Genomic DNA, 23850 nt, shown 5'->3' with positions numbered 1-23850 from the left:
GGGCAATGGAAACTAAAGAGAAAATAAACAAATGGAACTACATCAAAATAAAAGCTTCTGCACAGCAAAAGGAACCATCAACCAAAAACAAAGTCCACTGCATGGGAGAACATATTTGCCAATGTTATCATCGATAAGGGTTTAATCTCCAACACTTACAGGGAACTCATACAACTTAGCAGAAGGAAGATAAATAACCCAATAAAAAATGGGCAATGGGCCTAAATAGATACATTTCGAAAGAGGACATACAGAAGGCCAAGAGACATATAAAAACATGCTCAAAGTCACTAATCATCAGAGAGATGCAAATCAAAACAACAATGAGGTATCATCTCACACCTGTCAGAATGGCTATCATCAACAAATCAACAAATGAAAAGTGTTGGTGAGGATGTGGAGAAAAAGGAACCCTCGTGCACTGCTGGTGGGAATGCAGACTGGTGCAGCCACTGTGGAGAACAGTATGGTGTTTCCTCAAAAAACTAAAAATGGGACTTCCATTTGACCCAGTAATCCCACTTCTAGGAATATATCCTAAGAAACTAGAAACACCAATCAGAAAGGATATATGCACCTCTATGTTCATAGCAGCACAATTTACAATAGCTAAGATTTGGAAGCAGCTTAAGTGCCCATCAGCAGATGAGTGGATTAAAAAACTGAGGTACATCTACACAATGGAATACTATGCTGCTGTAAAAAGGAAGGAATTCATACCATTTGCAACAGCATGGATGGACCTGGAGAGCATTATGCTAAGCGAAATACGTCAGTTGGAATAAGATAAATGTCACATGATCTCACCCATTTGTGGAATATAATGAACCACATAAACTGGTGAACAAAAACAGATCCAGAGACAGTGAAGCATCTGAAGGAACGCAGGGGAGGTTGGGGGTAAGAGAGGGAGATCAAGCAAAGGACTTGTATGCATGCATATAAGCATAACCAATGGACACAGACACCAGGGGGGTGAGGGCATGAGCAGGGGTGGGGGTGGGGGAGAATGGGGGGATAAGGACACACATGTAATACCTTAATCAATAAAGAAAAAAAGAATACAAGTAAGTTGGATTCGAATCATGACTCAACTATTTGCTAGCTGAGTGACCCTGGTCTAGTAGTTACTTAATCTCAGGAAGACTGTTTCTCCTCCTCTGTAAAATGGGGGATAATAATATTCCCTACTCCATTGGAATCTTGTTATCATTAAGTAAGGGAATGTGCGTAAAGTATTTAGCATGGTGTGGTATATAACAACCATTCAATATTACCTATTATTTTCATTATCAAACTTAAAAATATTATCATTCTATGGTATTCTATATGGCTTATCTGGGCAACATGCCCTACTTAAAATAGAGTGCACAAGATTAAACATAGCACACTTGATAAGACCTCCACTTATACATAGTATTAGTTCTTTACTCTGCACAACAGTACTTCCTAAGAACCTACTGTCTTTTTAAGAATGATGACATCCCACACTTGATTCATAACACTCTAAAAATCTCTCCTTGCTATAAAAAATCTCTTTAAATTATGTTGTGTATCATCATATAGAATAGTATCTTTAATCCTTCACATTTTGAAAAACTGCCTGTCTTGGCTGACAGACAATAACACAACGAATAGTACCACAGGTAATCCAGCTGTGGGGCAGGGAATATAGCTGCAGCAAGTGTTTGATTTCTCATGATCCTAGTCCTGTTAGATTGTGGGCAAATTGTCAGAAAATTCTTTTTACTTTAACATGTTGCAGCATACATTTTTGAAAATAAAAGCAAAATTAAAAACAAAAAATAAATCATAACTGTACACTAAAAAGGTGAAATTTATTCTATATAAATAGATCTCAAATCTGAGTTAAAAAAAAGAAAAAAGTTTGAAGGAAATCATCCCCAAAGATATGGTTAATCACTTACCTAATTACTTCTATCACCTTCTGGCTTACCTAGAAATTGTTAGGAGGAATGGCATAAGAGACGAAAGATGATGCAAATGAAAGAATCGGCTGATGGCAAAATGCATATTAATATTTATCTATGAATTCAGACCTAAACATCAGGCGATGGCAGAGCCCTGCAGTAGCACCAGATTACAAAACTTTGTGGGACTATTTATCTCCACTCCAAGATTTTCTGCCTCCTAAACCAGGTTGTTATAGTCATGAGGCAGAGTAGTCTGGTGGCTTCCCATAGCTATGCCAGAATGAGGTCATATGTTCAACCCTATCTTTGATCTTCAGCTCATCTTGAATCTTTAGCCCTAAATAGTGACAACAGGGTTTTGCCTAGGCGCTTCATGTGTCTTGTTTGTATCATCTCCGTCAATCACCTGTATATTCATATGCCCTTTTCCTAACTTGTAATTCAGTTCAAAGTCAATGGATAGTGTAGCCCGGTTCAACACAGGGATTTTGTATTGGCTTCAAATAAGTCTCAGACAGATTTGTGGTTCCATATTTGAATCCAAATGTTAGGAACTTAGTGACCCTGAATAGGTTAAAATATGAAATGTAAAGAGCTAGGCTCAAAGTTTCTAATTCCAAGCTTGGAATCAGTTTTTTAAAATATATTTTTATTAATTTCAGAGAGGAAGGGAGACGGAGAGATGTAGAAACATCAATGATTAGAGAGAATCATTGATCGGCTGTTTCCTGCACGCCCCCCACTGGGGATCGAGCCCACAACCTGGGCATGTGCCCTTGACTAGTATCAAACCCAGGACCCTTCAGTCCACAGGTGGACACTCTATCCACTGAGCCAAACCAGCTAGGGCTGATTAGTTGTTTCTTGATTAAAAACAATTGGATTGACTTTTTGGTTTCCAATGAAGTATTTCTACTTTGTTATAAATAAAATATAACTAATGGTTAGAAATTTAAAATGGTCAAGGAGGCCAAATTCCATCTCCTTAGGCCATGGATATTCATTATTGTGTTTATAATAAATACTACTATGTGTTCCTGAGAATCTGTGTTTTGGACACTAGCACACATTGCGAACAGATCACGAGAATTCTTGTGTTTATATATTACAAAGTGTTTTACAAAGTATCATACTTTAAAAAGATATTAGCTTGTAAGAACATGTAATAACTTTAAAATGCAATGGGTATTTCGGGCGTGCCTTTAACATTTCTGTAAAACATTTTTTGTACTCATTTAATAAAAACTTATCAGGCCACCGGGTAAAGCTAGCAATAAAAATACTGGTCTGCAATGTGTTAAGAAACTTGGCTAAAGTTAGAATGGTAGAAAGTGGCAAGGTAAAGTCAAATTTCTGATTCCCAAGCTATGTCTTTCCACTAAGCAATATGGTCTTCCTGATTTAGATGCCACCTGTGTGGCCTAGATATCTTCTGTAAAATAAATCTAACACTAAATTAAAAGTTGTTTAGATGAAAATGTTTGTAAAGTTTATAGATTAACTGACTGATTGAAATATAGTAATACTATAGTAAATTTCATTTGTCTCTATGTTCTGCAAGCCAGAAACTAAGATAAAAAACACCTGGTGTGTATACAAGCATAGACACACACACACACATACACATACACACACACACACACACACACACACACACATTTTGGGGTCACTGTGCCATGGTGGAGTCCTGAAAGGTATACATACCTATAATTTTGTTGCCATTTTCCTTTTTCTTTTTTTCCTTTGGACGTGGCTAAGATATAGCCAGGCAAAGAGGTACCTTTTTTAGAGTTTGCACCAGCATAAAAATGTTTAATGTCATGACTACTTTTATTGCTACCTTAAAATATGTATTATTTCTACCTAGATGTTACTGAATTGGTGACTTTTTATAAGTATCATATGAACAACTGTTAAATAATTATGAAAATTTATTTTGTTCTTGTCTCTCCTGAATTATAAACTCTCAGAGAGAACTTGGTTCTTCCACACAGTTTTTTTTTAAGATGCAAATAAGAGATCAAATAATATGGGGTCAGAGAACCTTGAAGTCTGAAGAATTGGATTGGTTCAGACTAAGCTATTTACTAATAGGGTAACCTTGGGAAAGTTATAGATTTTTCTTGGCCATAATTTCTCCATCCATAAAAAATGAGAATAATACCAATGTTACAGGGTTGCTGTAGGATTAAATAATACACATGAAACATACCTTGTTTGTTTTAAAGTGCCATACTAGTGTTGATTACAATTTTTAGCAAACAAGCCTTAATAAATTTAAAAAGTGGTGATAATTGATTTTTTAAAAATATATTTTTATTGATTTCAGAGAGGAAGGGAGAGAGGAGAGATATAGCAACATCAATGATAAGAGAGAATCATTGATCAGCTGCCTCCTGCACACCCCCTACTATGGGTTGAGTCCACAAACTGAGCACGTGCCTTGACCGGAATCAAACCCGGGACCCTTTAGTCCGTAGGCTGAGGCTCCATCCACTGAGCCAAACCAGCTAGGGTGATAATTTGATTTTTATGAACTATAAAAACAAAATTATTTTTAAATCCCTTTTGTTTCTGGAATTCAAATGATAAACTATGTTTCTAGTGTTTCATGCAAAATATATTTCTTCTTTTGAATTTGTCAAAATATTGTTCATGACTCAGTAGCTTCTCACTTTCTCAATGCTTGGATGTCATATTTCAATTGTAATTATTTTTTTGTAACTCATATTTACTTTTTCATTTTATTAATAAAAAACAGGAAAAAATTTTAAAATCATAGGCTTTACAACCAAATGTAACTAACTTGGAATTCTCCTCAGAAAAAGGCATATCATAGGGTTGTTGTCTTATGTAAGAAAAAAAGAAAATACTGAAAAATTACTGTCTGGAAAACTGTTGGTTTCAATTATTTTAGGTTTCTTGGTTGCTGAATTTATTTAGGATTTAGAATATTAATAATTCATGGTTTTTAAAGTTGCAAATCTGGTCACAACCACTTTGTAATGGTTTCCTAATTAAGGAAGCTGCATAACTTGAGTTTGATTGTGATTTGGCCCCTATGAGCACCATCAAATATTCAATAACTACATAAAATTCAGATTATAGGACCTTACTTTCTGCTCACTATTTTTGAGAGAACATTGTTCCTTTGAGGCAGCTCTTTCGTGGAGTTTCCCATGATCATCATAGTTGTTTCTGATCGTAGAAAATATTTAATTTTATTATGAAGAATTATGGAAAATTTTTATAAAACCACTTTACTTCTTGGCCCTTAAGTTTTCCCCGAATTCTATGTTGGCCCCTCCATATTTTCTTATAGGCCTGATAAAACAATTTAGGTGTAGAGTAGAAAAGTAACAAAATTCTATGGAACATTTCAAATTGCTAATAAAACCCTTAGGGGTTCTGCTTTCTACCTCATGAAGTCAGAGTTAACCATTGCTTCAAAGAAATTTGTCTTCATTCACCATGAGGGATCTGTGTTCCAGCACAACAAATAAGAATAAACCTTTTGATACATATTGTGAATCTAGAAAATTGTGGTGGTATGAATAACTTGTTTGTTTACAAAAGAGATTTTCACTTTCACCTGGCAAATGATGTACTTGATTCCTCTGTCTCACAGCTGGTATTTCATTCCTAAAACCAAGTGCTGCCTCGGGATTTCTGGAAGGAAGTCCTAAAGAAAAGGAATAAAAAACTTTTGGCATGTAATTTCTTAGTCCAACTGAACCAAGAATTTTTACTTTAGAGGCAAATTTTGTAGTAACTATTTAGAAGGGTCTCTGTTTTATGCCTTTATCTGCATATTTTGGTACTGCCCCAACAGAAGACTGTTTAAAGGGAATAAGATTTCTTCTTTGGAGGGTACAGTGGAGTTCCAGGTGCATAGAATCACACAGAAGGAGCATTCAGAACAAGCTCTAAGAACTAGTTATAACTCATATTTGAGAACAGATTTGGTTACTTCCTTGTTAGTATTTTGACAAATTCGTCCCCATGATATTTTAATAAATATATCTTTATTAAAGATGCCTAAATAAATATATTTTATAAAGATAAATATCACCCTAGCCCTCACTTGAACTTGATAGCATAAGAAGTCTATTGTATATTGTGGATGGTGAGAATCATGAGGATGGATGGCTGTATAGGTAGCAGCAGTATTAGGACCTAATGCCAGTCTAGAAAAGGATATTCATCTGAGCAAATGATTTTTAAAGACACAGCTTCAAGGAAGACAAAGTAGAAAAATTCACACCTGTGAACACACATAACCCTACAGTTGAAGGCTTCATTAGCTTTCAACTCTTTATCCAAAGGAAAAGGTATTGTTTCCGTTAGGGCAGTGGTTCTCAACCTTTCTAATGCCGCGACCCTTTAATACAGTTCCTCATGTTGTGGTGACCCCCAACCATAAAATTATTTTCGTTGCTACTTCATAACTGTAATTTTGCTACTGTTATGAATCGTAATGTAAATATCTGTGTTTTTCGATGGTCTTAGGCGACCCTGCTAGCGGTTCTCAACCTGTGGGTCATGACGGTCCTTTTAGGTTCCAAGGTCATGACCCACAGGTTGAGAACCGCTAGCAGGGTCGCCTAAGACCATCGAAAAACACAGATATTTACATTACGATTCATAACAGTAGCAAAATTACAGTTATGAAGTAGCAACGAAAATAATTTTATGGTTGGGGGTCACCACAACATGAGGAACTGTATTAAAGGGTCGCGGCATTAGAAAGGTTGAGAACCACTGCTCTAGGGGATTGCAGTTCTGTGCCAGGGGCTGAATGTTAGCTCCTGCTCACCCCTTTGCCTTTGGGAGGTATGTTTATATAGTAAACAAATTGCCCATGATCTTACCTGGTAAGAGAAAAAGGATTACACAGTTTTAAGAAAAAGCAACTAACAATTTGTAAAATTATTAGTTTAATGTTGGTTTCTGTAGATATACTGTCAGTTCCATTTGGCACAGAGTGTTTATTTTGTTCATTAGTTTTTTTCTCAGTGGAAAGCATCTTATCTAAGTATAGATGCTGGAAAATATTTGTTGAATAGTTGGTGAATAATTAAATATGAAATGACTACATTTTCCTGGAAGCTGAAAACATCAGCTTTCTGGTTGGCTCACTGGGATTCTTTTAGCTCCTAATTCCTACTCTGTTCTCTCACATTATCCTAAAGGATATATTTAATAGTCCGAAACCTCACTCTACTTTACTTGTAGTTTATTGGGCTGAAAAGAAGTTTGAGATCCATGTAGAAAATCAGAGTTATAAAATGATTACTGGTCTCAGCTTCTGTAATTTCCAACCTCTCTTACTCAGATATATGTGTGTCAATGTTTTAATCTGTTTTTAGCACAGGGATGAGGGTCTGAGATCCCAAAACAGACACTGAGAGGTCAAATAACTACTGAAAAAATAATATTTAAACAAGTTTCACAGAGCCATGGTTTTCAAGTGGTTCAAAAACCATTAGAACTTGCTAGAAAGGCAAATTCTCAAGCCCCACTCTAGACTTACTGAATTGGAATCTAGCTCTGGCATTCAGCATGTGTTTTAACAAACTCTGTACAAAATTCTGATATATAGAGTTAAGTTTCAGAACCACGGCACTAAGTAACAAGGGAAGAAAACTTTTGGCTCTTAAATACTATGTATGCATAAAAAAGGGATATATACCCCAAAACAAACAAAATTATTATTAGTCAGACCTAATAAGCTGTTTATTAATGTGTAAAATCAAGGAGACTTGTTAGGATGCTGCTTTTCTTAATTTTTCAAAAGTTAGAATGTATTACAAATATTTTAGTTTCTCTTAATTATATATATGTATATATATATATTGACCTATCATTCATAACTTATTTAAACATTTTAATTGTTTATATTTTCATTCTTTTCTACCTCTGGAGATAAGCTTCATGAGTTTTGTAAACGACTGTTAAAGTCTTAAATTTGCTTTTTTTTCATAGTTATACTTTAGTTGTATAAGACTGGGCTAAAAAGTCTGCATTTACTCCACGTTTTGCCTGATAATCTAGATTGGATGCAGCAAGTCCTATAATAATAGCAAGAGATTGTAGAATGTAGTTTTATGTGTATGTGTTGCTATGGTATTCTGGAAACAGTACTGGACACATTCTCCTCTGTGGACTTAAAAAGACCCCTTCATATACACTTATTTTTCTTTTTCATGGGAAATGAATGACATAAACAAATATTATTTTCAATATTAGATAAATTAAAATCTGTTGGCACTTTCCCCAGAAAAATATACTTCACATATGATAACAAATATATAATGACTAAAAAGCTTTTAAAAGAAAAAGATCTCTTAATTCCTCAATTAGAATTATTTATAATTCAAGTTGCTACAAAAGAAGAGCAGAACCTGGCCAGCAAACCAGTCTCAAATAAGCCACTGAAGTGATCAATGAATTTTATTAGTCAATTATTGCTGTTCCAACTAACAGAATACTAGTATAAATGTATTCTAAATCTTTCTGCTTTGGAGCAATCTAGTTGATTGCATGCAAATTCCTCTGAGTCTGCCCCCCCCCCCCAAAAAAAAATGTGATGGTGGTGTTTCCAGAACTGCTCTAACATTAATAAAAGAAGAAACTTCAACCCTGGCCAGGTAGATCAGTTGGTCAGAGCATTGTCTCAATACACCAAGGCTACGGGTTCAATCTTCCATCAGGGCACATACAAGAAGCAGTTAATGAATGCATAAATAAATGGAACAACAAATCGATGTTTTTCTCTCTCTCCCTCTAAAAAATCAATAATAAAAAAAGAAGGAATATCATAGGCAGAGAGGGCTAAAAGCAGGATGTCAAACTAGAAACCACAGCAATTACCATAATTATGAAATACTGGAAGACTTATCCCTGAGATTGAGAATAAGGAAAAGGTGTCTGCTAACACCACATCTATTCAACATTGTATTGGAGGTTCTAGCCAATTTCTTCCTTTAGAAAGAAGAAATAGAACTGTCATTTTAACAGGGGGTATCATCAGATGCATAGATAATTCGAAAGAATTTACAAGTTATTGGAGTTAAATAAATGTATCAAGTTTCCTGGATATAAATTTAATATATAAAAATGAGGATGGACCTGGAAAACATGCTAAATATAATAAGCCAGTCAGAGAAAAACAAGTATCATATGATTTCATTCATATGTGGAATTTATGAACAAACTGAACTAATAAGCAAAATAGAGAAAGACTCAGAGAGAGCAGGCAGACAGCTCTGGTGTGGGGGGGCTTAAGGGGTGGAGGGAGTGAGCAAAAACAAAAGAGAAACAAATGTATTGATTATACATTATGTCATAGACTAATCTATGCATTACCTATGGGAATGTTTCACTCATTGAAGGAACACATAGGTGAACCTAGTGTGTGGAATGCTTGTAATCTGTGAAATATATAAAAAAAATACCATTAAAAATAATGCGGAAAAAATTGTGTTTTTATATTCTAGCCAAAAACAGTAAGAAAAAGAAATTTTAAAATTTACAATATAAAAATTAAATACAAAGGATTAAATCCAATGAAAGGTGTGCAAAACCTCTACAAAGAAGACTAAAAATATTTCTGAATGTAATGAAGAGATAAATGGAGAGATACCAAGTGGAAAATTCAATACTGTTAAATGCTAATTTTGCACAATTAAACTGTAGATCCAATGAAAATTGCAATCACTATCCAAACATATTTGTGTGCAAACTAATTGTTTCAAAAAGTTAACACAAAAGACTGAGAAGAACTATAACATTCTTGGAAAAGAACCACAAAAACAAAATTGAAAATCCTATACTATCAAAGAGACGAAGGGAGAGGGAGGGAGGGATAGAAGCATCAATGAAGAGAGAGAAGCATCTATCGACTGCCTCCTGCACACTCCCTGCTGGGGATGGAGCCTGCAACCAGGGCATTTGCCCTGACCAGGAATTGAACCATGACCTCATGGTCGATGCTCAATCAGCAAGCCACACTGGCCAGGTTAAAATGTCTTTAAAAGTATTGCACTAATATCTCTTATGTTAATTTTTCAAGAGGCCAAAAATATTTTTACAAACATGTAGTTCTATTTAATTTTGGAATCAAATTTGCTTATGGTTAATTACAGAAACTGAATTACCCCTTTACTAAAATAACAAATCTTACATTATAAGAATTCAGAAAATAAAGCAGTAGATTATGGCGAGTTAGCAGAAGCCTGAAAAATACCACTCATGTTTACCTGAAGTGGGAGACTTGCAGCGCTCAAGTTCCAGGGGAATTGGATTGTCATTCAGCTCAGTTAAACCTGAAAATAAAATGATAAAAAAAATAAGGTAAAATTTGCTAATACTTTGTAGATAATTCTTATTTTTTAATTCCTACAAGTTTTAAAGTTTTCCCTGTGAAAACTACTTTTCTATGCTCATTTATGATAATTTGTGTTAATCTTTTTAAGTTAAAATATAGTTGGCATAAAATATTAGTTTCAGGTGGTTGACATTTATATATCTTACAATGTGATCACCACACTAAATCTAGTAACCATCCATCACTGTGCCAACTTATCAGACTATTATTGACTATATTCCCCTTTGCCTTTTTCATCCATTCCTCTACTATCCTCCTCTTTGGCAACAACCATTAATTTGTTCTTTATTTCTATTTTGTTTTGTTTCTTCATTTGTTTTAATTTTAAAAAATTCAACATATACATGAAATTAGGTGCTATTTGTCTTTCTCTGTCTTACTTATTTCACTTAGCATAATATCCTCTAGGTCCATGCATATTGTTGCAAATGGCAGGATTTCTTTTTTTATTGTTGAGTAATACTCCATTGTATATATGCCACATCTTCATCCATTCATTTACCACTGAACACCTAGGTTGTTTCCATATGTTACCTACTAGAGGCCCAGGTGCATGAAATTCATGCACTCAGAGGGGTCCCTCAGCCTGGCCTGCGCCCTCTTGCAGTCTGGGAGTTCTCAGGGGATGCCCGACAGACGGCTTAGGCCCGCTCCCATAGGGATGTCAGTCAGACATCCCTAGCGCAGAGGCAGCTCCTGCAATGTGTGGGTTAGGGCCAAAACTGGCTCTCCGATATCCCTCAAGGGGTCCCGGGTTGCAAGAGGGTGCAGGCCAGGCCGAGGGACCCCACTGCTGCATGATCAGGGTTGAGAGGGGACATGGGAGGTTGGCCAGCTGGGGAGGGACTGCGGGAGGGCTCCAGGGTGTGTCAGGCCCGTCTCGCTCAGTCCCGATCAGCTGGACCCCAGCAGCAAGCTAACCTACCAGAGCATCGGCCCCCTGATGGTCAGTGCATGTCATAGCGAGCGGTTGAGCAGCCTTAGCATATCATTAGCATATTATATTTTGATTGGCTGACCAGATGACCGAACACTTAGCATATTAGGCTTTTATTATATAGGATTGTAAGTATGCTGCAATGAACAGAGGAATGCATATATCTTTTAAAGGTATTGTTTTTATTTCCTTCAGATAAATGCCCAGAGTGGAATTGCTGGGTTGTATAGTGGATCTATTTTTACATTTTGAAAAGTCTCCATAATGTTTTACATAGTGGCTATATCCATTTGCAGTTCCACCAACATGTACAAGGGTTTTTTCCCCCCACACCCTCGTCAATACTTATTTGTTGACTTTTTTTCTAAAAGCCATTCTAATAGGTTTGACGTGATCTCTCATTCTGATTTTGATTTGCACTTACTTGATGATGAAGGATATTATTTTTTCATGTCCTTCAGCTATCTGTAGGTCTTCTCTGAAGAAAGGTCTCTTCATGTCCTCTGTCCATTTTTTGATCAGATTGGTTTTGTTGTTGCTATTGTTTCTGTTACTGAGTCATATGAATGAGTTCCTTATACTTTTTGGATATCCACCCTTTATTGGATATATGGTTCCTTCCTGTGCTGAAGCTTTTTATTTTGATGAAGTCCCATTTTGTTTTTGCTTTTGTTTCTCGACTTGAGGTCAAGTGGTTTTCTACCTGTGTTTTCCTCTAGGAGTTTTATAGTTTCAAGTCTTACATTTAAGTCTTTAATCTATTTTGAGTTTATATTTATATATGGTGTAAGAGTGGTCCAGTTTCATTTTTTTGGATGTATCTTTCCACTTTCCCCAGCACCACTTATTGAGGAGACTATTTCTCCACTGTATATTTTTGTCTCCTCTGTGATAGATTCATTGGCCCTACAGGTGGAGGTTTTCTGTTGGTCTCTCTATTCAGTTCCACTGATTTATGTGTCTATTTTTATGTCAGTACCATATTTTATTATTATTATTATTATAGCTTTGTAGTATAGTTTGAAATCACAAAGTGTGATATCTCCATCTCTGTTATTCTTTCTCAACACTGCTTTGGCTATTTGTTTGTGTGTGTGATTCCATATAAGTTTTAGGATTATTTCTTCCAGTTCTGAGAAGAATGCCACTGGAATTTTTATAGAGATTGTACTGAATCTGTTGGTTGCTTTCAGTATTATGGTCATTTTAACAATATTAATCCTTCTAATCCATGAACCAGGTATATCCTTCCATTTATTTGTGTCCTTTTCAATTTCTTTTTTTGCACCAGAGTTTAGGACTTTTAATTTGTCCCATAGCTGCTGAAGCAAAATTATGATAAAACATTCTTTCCTTTATACCCCAACACATACACACACACACACACACACACACACACACACACACACACACACACACACAAACTATTTGTAGGAAAAAATGGTTTTGTACACGGCAAGAAACAATATAAATTCAAAACTTACAGATAAGGGTTAGCTCTATCACTCATCTCTTTAAGAAGTTTATATGAATATCCAGTCAAAACCAAAAGGGTATCTCCTTTGAAATGTTATCTAAATGAATTTCCAAGTAAACCACAGGACTGTATACTGTCTTGGAATGTCCTTAGAAGGCTCTGTCATTGATCAGGTAACAGAGTAAAAACACCAGAGTCCTTTCTTTTTTCAAATGGAAGATGGAAAGACAGGGATAGAAGAAACTATTCAAACTTTGTCTTCTTTCCTTGTGGCTTATGGTCTCCTCCTCTTCTGCCTCCTTGGAAGCCTCCTTGAACTCCAAAACCTCCCCAGCCTCTGCACCAAATCCATCTCAGCCTCTGCCACCACCTCTGCCTCCAAAGCCACTTCTGCCTCCACCACGACCCTCAAAGCTACCTTCACCCTTAGGCTTGGCCCAATCCAAAGTAACTTTGTTTCCAGCAATTTCACCATCTTCCATGGGCTCCTTGGTGGGTTTGGCATCTTCCCCACTGTTGAAGTCTACAAAACCAAACCCTTTGGAAGAGCCCATTTCCCAGTCAGTGACTATCCTGGCCCGGACAGAGCCATCAAATGACTCCTTCTATGTCTCTTCTGTTGTCTCCTCAGACAGACCTTGGACAAACAGAGTTTTGGATGTCTGGCTTCTTGCATTAGGCCAGTGGTCAGCAAACTCATTAGTCAAGAGCCGTAGTTTGCCAACCACTGCATTAGGCAATCCTCTGGGTCCTTGCAATTCCAGCCTGATTGCTCTGCCCTCGATTTCTCTTTTATTACAGGAATTTAAAGCTTCTTTAGCATCTTCAAATGAAGCAAGTTATATAAGTGCATACCCTTTAGATTTCCATTTTGGTTCTGGGGTACTTTAATAAAAGTTGCCTTCTCAAATACTTCCTGAAGGGTTTCTTCTGTTGCACTGTAGGAAAGGTTGCTTAAAATCAGAGTTTTTGATTCACCACTCCAAGTGCTGTTCTTTCCACCTCTATGGTCTTGATTTTGACCTTTCTCTCCAGTACAGTACAGAGAAATGGATCGCCCATCTATTTATGTTCCTTGCTTTTCTTCCAAGATTTTCTCTGCATCAGCTTCTGTCTTAAATTCAATATAAGCAATCCCTTTACTTTTTCCATCCTTGCTGACTAATCTGAGCTCCATAGCATTTTCAAACACTTCTTTTAATTTGTCCTGAGTAACTTTATAAGGCAGATTTTTTTGCCAAAAGTGTTCTTGCATCTCAATCTTTTTCACTGTCTTTTCCCTTGTTTTTTTCTAGTTTAATTTCATTGCCAAAGACTTTTAAACCAGTGAGTTCTAAGGCTTTTTCCAGGTCCTCAACAGATTCAAAATCCACATAGCCAAACTTCCTGAACACACCAATTGTGACATTCACAACAGCAAGATCGTTTTTAGCAAAAACATCACTGATACCTGTTTTTAATTCAGGAGCAGTCTTGCTGAAGTTCAGGTTTCCAACAAAGAGATTGAAAGCGTTAGTTGGTTCTGTGGCTTCCACTTTCTGTTTCTTGGCCTCAGGAGCAGCTTTCTGTTTGTCCATTTCCTTCTTTCGTTTTCCAGGTGCTTCTTTGACAGGCTCGTTCTCCTCCTCTTCATCCTTCTCATCATCATCCTCTTCCTCGTCTTCATCATCCTCTTCTTCATCATCATCCTCTTCATCTTCATCCTCAGCTGTGCTCTTAGCCTTCACAGGAACAGCTTTTACTGGAGCTTTCTTGCCTTTGGCTGGTGCAATCTCCATAGGTTCTTCTTCAGAGTCATCTTCTTCATCATCCTCATCCTCATCTTCATCCTCATCTTTGTCATCTGAGGCAGGAGCAGCAGCAGTAGCTTTCACCACTGCTGGCTCAAATTCATCTTCCTCCTCCCTCTTCACTGTCATCAACATCTTCCTCATCACCATCTTCCTTCTTGGCATTCTTGCCATTCTTCGCTCCCTTGACTGGGGTGGCTGCTCCCTTCTTACCAGGAGCTGCTACCAATGCTTTGCCTGATGTGCCTCTCTTCTTACCAGGTGTGGCTAATGCTTTGGCTGGTGCCTTTTTGCCGGGGGTGACAACTGCTTTCTTGCCTGGTGTGGCAACTGCAATCTTTTTTGTTGGGGAAACCATCACCTTCTTTCCTGGAGTTGTGGTAGCCTTCTTGCCTTTTTTTCTGAGGAATGATAACCTCTTCTCCACTTCTTTCATCTTCTTCATCTGACATTTCCTCATCTTCACTATCTTCTACCTCCTTCAGAGGAGGAGCCATTTTCTTGGGGTCACCTTGATTTTTACCAGCCTTTGCGAGCTTCACCATGACCGCAGCTTATGATGGAGGAGTGTGTGGCGGGTGAGTGGTGCAGATGTGCCCAGAGGAATCAAATGGCATTGATGGCAGCCGCTAGTACTGAAGAACTGGAGTGCGTATATTTCGCTATCAGCTAGAGCTCAAGACTCTCAATTTCTTTTTTCAATGTCTTACAGTTTTCTGAGTACAGGTCTTTTACCTCCTTTGTTAAATTTATTCCTAGATATTTTATTCTTTTTGGTGTAATTATAAAAGAGATATTCTTAATTTCCTTTTGATTATACATTAGTGTATATTAATGCAATGTATTTATGAATATTAATTTTGTATCCTCCTACTTGACTGAATTCCTTCATTGTATTCAATTTTTGGTGGATTCTTTAGGGTTTTCTATATATACTAGAGGCCCAGTGCATGAAATTCATGCATGGGTAGGGTCCCTAGCCTGGCCAGCGATCAGGGATGATCTGTGGGGTAACTGGCGGGGCAATCAGGGCCCCCACCGGCACCCACCTTGGCTGGCCTGGTGCCACCCACTCGCCAGCCTGGCCCCCCACCACCACTGCTGGTCACTTCCCTTGGCGCCGCACCCCAACTGCCCCGCTGCTGCTGCCAGTCACCTTCCTCTGCAGGGCGACCAGTTGGGCAATCGGGGGCAATCCGTGTTGGCTGGCCTGGGGCCTGTGGGCTGGGGGCTGCTCCTGCATTGAGTGTCTGCCCCCTGGTGGTCATTGTGCATCATAGCAACCGGTCATTCCACCAGTCATTCCACCATTCATTCGATTTGCATATTAGGCTTTATTATATAGGATACTGGTAGATCAGGTTTTTTATTGATAAGGATACCATAGCTCAAAACAAAAGACAAGTGACTCTTGGACAAATAGGATGTGGTCTGCATCATTTGAAATAAACACTAAAACAATGGATATGAGTAATTGGGTCATGACAATAACTATTTGAAATTTTAAAATAATTTTTATTAAAATAATCAAGCTGCACTTCCATAACAAAACAAAAAGTTGCATGCATGCTGAATGTGTTTTAAAAAACACATTACTGAGCACAGATATATGGATTTAATGCAAGCATTATGACTTAAAAATGCTATTTGCCTAACTGTAATAGAACTTACTCCGATAAGAAGTACGGATCCGTTTCGTTAAATCAGGATAAAAGTTAGACAGGCCACGCATGCAAAAGTTGTCTTTGGAACATGCCAGAACACCAGCATCAGCAGCAGGCAGGGGAAAGAGAGAGAAATAGTCTAAAGTGAAAGGAAGTGATATCATACCAGAATCTAGAACAGCCAAGATGAAGAAATTGCAGCAAGTTTAGGTAATCAAATTAGAAAGAAGATATTAAAAAAATAAGTCAATTAGAAAGTAAAATGTGATAGATGAATGATGAGAATGCTGTAGTAATTTTATTTAATCCAATATGCCATCTATTTTTATAATATATTTATCTTATGCTCTTTATGTAGTAAACTTACTTGGTTTGCAAATAACATGTTACCTCATAAATATTACAATGGTTGTCTTTAATTTTCTGTATTAAAAAGAAAGCTTAGGGATTTTAGTCTTTAATATTTTATTTTTATAACAAAGTGAGTACTCATTTTATACACTAAATATGAAATTTATGACTTCATTTCAGTTTTTCCTAATTTTAAAGTCATCAAAATTGTAAGCTCTAGTCATAAATGTTAAAGCTCAACAAGATTAAATTAAGCAACAGTTTTATTATCTGTCATCCCACTGTGTATATTCAGCAATAACTTAGATACTATCAGAGAATCCAAAGCTTTTCTGATTGAATTGGTGCTTTCCGTATGCAAAAAGTGCCCACTATCTTCTAACTTCTTTCTGCCCTTAAGTTCATGAACTTTCAAAAGTCAACACTCTTTTTCCCAATCATGAGGGAATCTTATGATACATGCACACACAATTTCTCTTATTCTGTCTTCCTTTCAAAAGCCAGTAGTGGTTAAGACAGAACCTATTAAATTTTAAATTTCTAGCATTCCTAAAATATTGTTAAAAGTTGAGATTTCTAACAAAAACCAGGTTCTAAAAGAGAATTTCTGTGTTCCTGAAAAGAGTCAAACTTGCATTTTGAAGAGGATTAAGGTTTACAATAAACAGAGATTCAGTATATCAAGTACTTTTTTTATTAGTCTAAAAGGAAACTTCAGTCTACAGTATTACATTCAGATGTTAAATTTAGAACATAACACCTACCATCATGCACTGTTTTTATTTTAAAATATTCTTGTATGAGTATATTTAGTAAAGCCTTCCATAGTCTTCAATTGATTAAAACATTTTTAAGAGAACTATCCAAAATGTAAAGAAACTGTATATTTTCTGTCTACTGATATAATACTATAAACATATTTCCATCTGTGAGCCTTTTAGCCCAATTAATTTTTTAACCGAATGATGTCAGTGGACAAAAAATACACAAAAGTTTGACAACGTTTACAAAGCCAACTATTTGGACATATACTGAAATTTCAGTTAAACTTTGGATGATTTGGCATTACACAGAAAGTATTTTGCTTAAATCCTAATTAACCATGTATATTTTTCTTTTATACTTCTTGATCCTATTAAACTCATTTTTTTTGTAGAATTTTAAATGTTAATTAATAATGTTTATTTCATTTGTCAAAATACCTCGTAGAAAGTCATCACCCAATAAGAAAAATAACAGCTAAAATATGGAGTTAATTTTAAAAAAGAAGTAAATAACTACTTTTAACTAACAATTATATTTTTAAAGGGGCCAGATATACTAGGAGAAAATTATCCTCTTTAACACAACAATTGAAACCAGTTTTTTCAACTAGAGAGCCTGATTTTCACAGCATTTTTATATTTCATAGCTTATTTTCTAGAAGACTTCAACCTAAGAAACTTGAGATGATTCCTAACTTTAAATATCTCATTTACCCTTTCAAAGATTCTATGTTTCTAATTTTACTTACATGGTATTGTAAATTATGTTCACTTTATGTTGCCATGCATTTTAACAGCATTACAGAAGAAAGATAAGAAATCTAAAGGCAAGAAAAACAGATGAACTTAATCAAGTTTGTAACCATCTTGTTTTTTATCTCCTACCTGCAATGAACTGCTTGTTTTTTCGAGGAGACCGTGGTTGTCGTTGGTATAAGTCACTTGATCTATATAGGTCAATGGTCCCCATGCTTAATAGTACTGTCTTCTGTATAAAATCCACCACAGCTAACCCATTGCAGTTCCCAAATGCAACTCTGAGAGAAAAAGAAAAATGCAACTAGAATGTATCACACCAAGTATTATTTTTACATTTGAATTAAAAATAAGATTACTGGAAAGTAAAGCTGTCATGTTGGAGATGCTGGGCAGTGACTGGAGCAGTCCAGAAGGATATTATGCCTTTACAAAGGATGGGTTGACCTTGTATAATTTTCCACACAAAAATAGAATTGATCAATATTATTATAAGTAAATTTATAAATGACCATGACAAAACATAGGAATGAGCTGTACCCACATTTTGTCATGTAAGTAGTGATTACCCAATTGGCTCTTTAATTACTTTGTCTTGCATTTTTACAGAAGAATCATGTGACATCTTTTTGGTACACAATGCAGAAATAAGTCAAGAAGTGTCACACTTTCAAAAGCTACAAAAGCTTAGGCATGTAATTAGGTGCCTTTTTGAAATAAAATATTAGATTCCAAATTAGTTCTCTTTTTAAACCAAGGATATATATTTTTTTAATCTTTATTGTTGAAAGTTATTACATAGGTCCTCTGTTTTCCCCCATTAACCTCTTCCAGCCCTCCCCCCAGGCCCTATGTCCATGGGTTATGCATACAAGTTCATTGGTTGATCTCTTTAAACCAATGGTATTTTAACACAAAATATTATATAAAATTCATATCTCTAAAGTTTTGACACTTTGTAGATATAACTTTCATTTACAAAAATTAAAATTTTCTCATTTCTTTTGCTCCTCATTTTGTCCCATTTATTAATAGACAAAGATCATTTGATAAATTTCCTTTGAAATTAAAACTGTTCTCCTAAGCAGTCATTTTGATCACCTCAACCATTAGCATACAATAACTTTTCTTTTTCTCAATTTACAACATGCCTTTTAGCTGAACAATTATAAATCTGTGTTTGTTGGTTCTTACATTAAATATACACTAGATGTATGGGTGCTGTTTTGCTCATTTTATATAAGTTACATGTTGTTTTATTGCTTAGATTGAATGTGGTTGGCAAATCATCTGCTTACTCTGAATCTAGTTCTTTCCACTCCATCTCACTGCCTTCCTCACAACAAATTAAAAGTTCCAGGATACTATATATTTTGCTACTTTACACAGAGTGTTTTACATCTTCTAGTAAGACAGATTTTAGAAACTTTGAAAAAGTGTTGTTATAAAAGTCACAAGATTCCATCTTAACATTGTATAAGTTATTTGACTTTGAGAACAATTAATGAATCTTGCCAGGCCTGTTTATTTACTTTACAATGAGAATTATAATACTAGGCTTATCTAGTTCACAGGACCTTTAGGAATAATAAATCAGAAATTTGTGAATATACTTTGAAAATTTTCCACACCAAATTAGAATTGATTGCAATATTATATATATTACATATTATAGTAGCTTAATATCTTTTAACATAAAAGAATAAATATAGTTAATTACTTCTGCTTAGGGTGTGATAGAGTTCCCAAATGTAATAATGACAGGAAAAAAATTAGGCAAAAATAATTATTTTTTATCTGCAAATCTGTATATATAAAAGCCAAGCGACCAGAACGCTGGAATGACTGATTGCTATGACATGCACTGCGACCAGCCAACCAGCCCAATCGGGGGCAGGGCTGTGGCCGGCCAACTGCCCACAGCCCCTCCCCCCTGCCAGCCCAGCCCTATTGGCCCCCATCGGGGCAGGCTGGCCAGACCCCACCCACGCACGAATTCGTGCACCAGGCCTCTAGTCAGAAATAAAAATACTGGAGTGATGTCAGCATTTTGGCAGAGTCAGAAGACCTCTAGGTTTTTCCCCTTGAGGTAGTAGCAACAAGTTGGACAACTATAATTCAACAAATGATTCCATGCTCAACACACAACCACATCTGAGAGATCTGCACATTGAGACATCTAAAAGGTGGGTGCGTTGAAGTAAACAGGGAGAAAGGATAAAGTTGGGTGCCACAGACACAGTCCTGGATTCACTATGGCCCCAGCTGATGCAGTAGCAATGAAGGGTCAGGGGAAGCCCTCATTCACTGAGCAGCCCTGGGAGGGGCAGAGGCAGCATTTCTGCCTGAGTGGCTAGTACCCATTGTGGTTAACAGATCTGGCAGCTGCCATTACAGAGAAAAAAACAATGCAGACAGACAAACCTGTCTCCCTTCACGCACCTGGAACCAGGTGATGAGGTAGCACTGGAGGTATTGAGTTGTGGCCATCACTCAGCAGCCTGGAGAGGGCTGGAGGGACAGAAAACTCATTCCAGCCAAGTTGCCAGTGCACACTGCAGCTAATCCCAGTGGAAAAAGCAAAGCTGCAGCATGTGAACCCACTTCTTTCCCCACTCATTATGGCAGAGGCTGGTGGAGGCAGCTGGGACACCTCAGGTAGGGCACCATTGACTCCATTAGAAAGAGCAATATAAGAAAGGGTATACCAAAAGGAAAGGGGAACAGAGAGCCTATTCAAACTAATAATTGATAAGAACTTCCTAAACAACTGGAAAGAGCTGGAACCTTGAATCCAAGAAGCTCACAGAACACCTAATTACCTGAATACAAAGAGACCTTACCTTCTTCAAGACATGTAACTGTCAAAAGTTAATGACAAAGAATTCTCAAGGCAACCGAGGGGGTGAGGAGGTGTGACTGTAACCTATGAAGGAAACCCCAATGGATTATCATTGAATTTTTCAGCAGAAACCATACAAGCTAGGAAAACGTGAAATCAAATATGTCAGTATTTAAAGAGAGAAATTAACAGTCAAGAATAATAATACCTAGCAAAGTTATGCTTTAGATATGAAGGAGAAATAAAGGCTGAGAAAATTTACCACCACAAGACCTGCATTACAAGAAATGTAGAAAGCTCTTTTTACTTGAAACAAAAGAATACAAAACTGTGAGAATGATAAAGCAGGAAGCAGGAAATTGCAACTCTATTTCAGAATAGAGTATTAAACAATTATAACATAAAGGTTAAAGAAAGTGAAAGCATTTAAAAAATACTATAGCTTCTGAGAAACCAAGATGGCGGCATAGGTAAGCACCTAAACTGCTGCCTCGCACAACAATTTCAAAACTACAACTAAAAGACAGAACAGGCATCATTCAGAACCACAGGAAGGCTGGCTGAGTGGAAATTCTACAACTAGAAGGAAAGAGGAAAGCTCACAGAGAATCAGAGGAACAGCAAAGGGCTGAGGTACAGAGACGCGTGCGGAGAGGAAGGGCGACTGAGAGCCTGGCTGACTTTCTCTGGTGGGAGGGGGAAGGAAGCCCCTGACTGCACTGAACCCCAGTTCCGACTGCACTGAAACCCAGTTCCAGGCAAAACCCCGTGGACCCAGGCTCATACAGGGGGAGTCTGGACTGTCAGGTAGAGAGAAAGGCACACGGAGACTCGGGGGAGCCGCGGCAGGCCTGGAGGCACACGTGTGCACATGCAAGTGCTCGCAGAGAAAGCTAAATGTGGAGGTTGCTGCAGGCATTCCCTAGCGGAAGGGAATCGGAAGCTCCTGACTGCACTGAACCCTAGTTCCGACTGCACTGAACCCCAGTTCTGGGCGAGCCCCTGGGGACCCACAAGCTTACAGGGGGAATCTGGACTGTTAGGCAGAAACTCAGGGGAGTCACAGAAGGCAGATGGGGAATCTGGACTGTCAGGCGGAAACTCAGGGGAGTCGCAGAAGGCAGAGGTCTGGAGGTGTGTGTGCAAGGGCAGGGCTGACAGGAAGCCAAGACTGTCTGCTCCGCCCTGAGACTCCGCCCCATCCAAGCTGAGCACAGAGGCTTTTGCAATTTGGCAAGTCTAATCCTATAAGGCTGTCTCCAGCACCGAACTTCTACCAGCATAGACACAGCTGATTCTTACAGCCAACTGGCCTGGAGGTCAATTCCTCCCAGTGATACCAACAACAATCAAGACTTAACTACAACAAGGCTGTACACACAGTCCACAAAGGGGTGCACCAAGAGTGTCCACCTCAGGTTAACTGGGGAGGCTGACCCACTGGGCCATATAGGATACCTAGGAAACAAAGCTACCCTACCAACTCAGGGAAGCAATGAAAATGCAGAGGCAAAGAAACAGATCACAAACAAAAGAAATGGAGGAAAACAAATGACTGGATATAGAATTTAAAACCACAGTTATAAGGCTTTTCAAGAATATCCTAGAAAAGGCCGATAAATTTAGCGAGACCCTTGAGGATATGAAAAAGGACCAACCAGAAATTAAACATACACTGACTGAAATAAAAAATATTATACAGAGACCCAACAGCAGACTAGAGGAATGCAAGAATCAAGTCAAAGAATTGAAATACAAAGAAGCAAAAAACACTCAACCGAAAAAGCAAAAAGAAAAAAATATATAAAAAGTTGAAGATAGTGTAAGAAGACTCTGGGACAACTTCAAGCGTACCAACATCAGAATTATGGGGGTGCCAGAATAAGACAGAGAGCAAGATACTGAAAACCTATTTGAAGAAATAATGACTGAAAACTTCCCCCACCTGGTGAAAGAAATAGACTTACAAGTCCAGGAAGCGCACAGAACCCCAAACAAGAGGAATCCAAAGAGGACTACACCAAGACAAATCATAATTAAAATGCCAAGAGCAAAAGACAAAGAGAGAATATTAAAAGCAGCAAGAGAAAAACAGTTAGTTACCTACAAGAGCGCACCCATATGATTTCTCAACAGAAACTATGCAGGCCAGATCGGAGTGGCAAGAAATATTCAAAGTGATGAATAGCAAGAACCTACAACCAAGATTACTCTACCCAGCAAAGCTATCATTCAGAATTGAAGGGCAGATAAAGAGCTTCACAGATAAGAAAAAGCTGAAGGAGTTCATCACCACCAAACCAGTATTATATGAAATGCTGAAAGGTATTCTTAAAGAAGAGGAAGAAGAAAAAAGTAAAGATAAAAATTATGAACAACAAATACATATCTCTCAACAAGTGAACCTAAAAATCAAGTGAATTAAAAATCTGAGGAACAAAATAAACTGGTGAATATAATAGCATTAGGGGCATAGAAAGGGAGTGGACTGATAATTCTCAGGGGGAAAGGGGTATGGGGGGTTCATGAAGAGACTGGACAAAAATCGTACACCTATGGATGAGGACAGTGCGGGGGGGGGGGGGGTAAGGGCAGAGGGTGGGGTGGGAACCGTGTGGAAGGGAGCTATGGGGGGGAAAAGGAGAAACAATTTTAATAATCTGAACAATAAAGATTTATTAAATTAAAAAAATAAAGTTATTGAAAGGTAAAAATAAAATAAATAAAAAATAAAAAAATAAAAAATACTATAGCTTCTACAATTTGGAAATGAAAACACATCACAAAAAGATAATTTGTGACAATGAAAACCTAAAAGGAGTAGGAGAAAAGGACTGAATTTGCACAGGTGACTGGAGATAAAGTACATTCAGATGAAAAAGGAGTAATGTATGTATAAAACTTTTTGTTACATAAAACTAAAGGTAACCACAAAGCAAATCTAGA

The 23850-nt window shown here is 37.2% G+C and overlaps 1 protein-coding gene and 1 pseudogene across 2 annotated transcripts in view; both read right to left on the bottom strand.

Annotated features, from left to right (window-relative positions):
• The window catches only part of STXBP5L (syntaxin binding protein 5L), a 228629-nt gene that overhangs the window by 70393 nt on the left and 134386 nt on the right, over positions 1 to 23850 (bottom strand). The window contains 4 exon segments of the mRNA XM_080656813.1: positions 5527 to 5616; positions 10196 to 10261; positions 16199 to 16270; positions 18192 to 18343. Coding sequence (XP_080512939.1) covers positions 5527 to 5616; positions 10196 to 10261; positions 16199 to 16270; positions 18192 to 18343 — 380 coding nt within the window.
• Positions 12981 to 15072, bottom strand: LOC308242625 (nucleolin-like; annotated as a pseudogene). Its single transcript has 2 exons — positions 13463 to 15072; positions 12981 to 13432 (listed from the first exon to the last, which is right to left on the bottom strand). The product of its transcript is annotated as a nucleolin-like (transcript).

The sequence above is a fragment of the Plecotus auritus genome (assembly GCF_963455305.1).
Source record: "Plecotus auritus genome assembly, chromosome: 2".
NCBI classification, from domain to species: domain Eukaryota; kingdom Metazoa; phylum Chordata; class Mammalia; order Chiroptera; family Vespertilionidae; genus Plecotus; species Plecotus auritus.
Note: the sequence above shows the minus strand (reverse complement) of the source record. Positions and strands in the feature narration are given on the sequence as shown.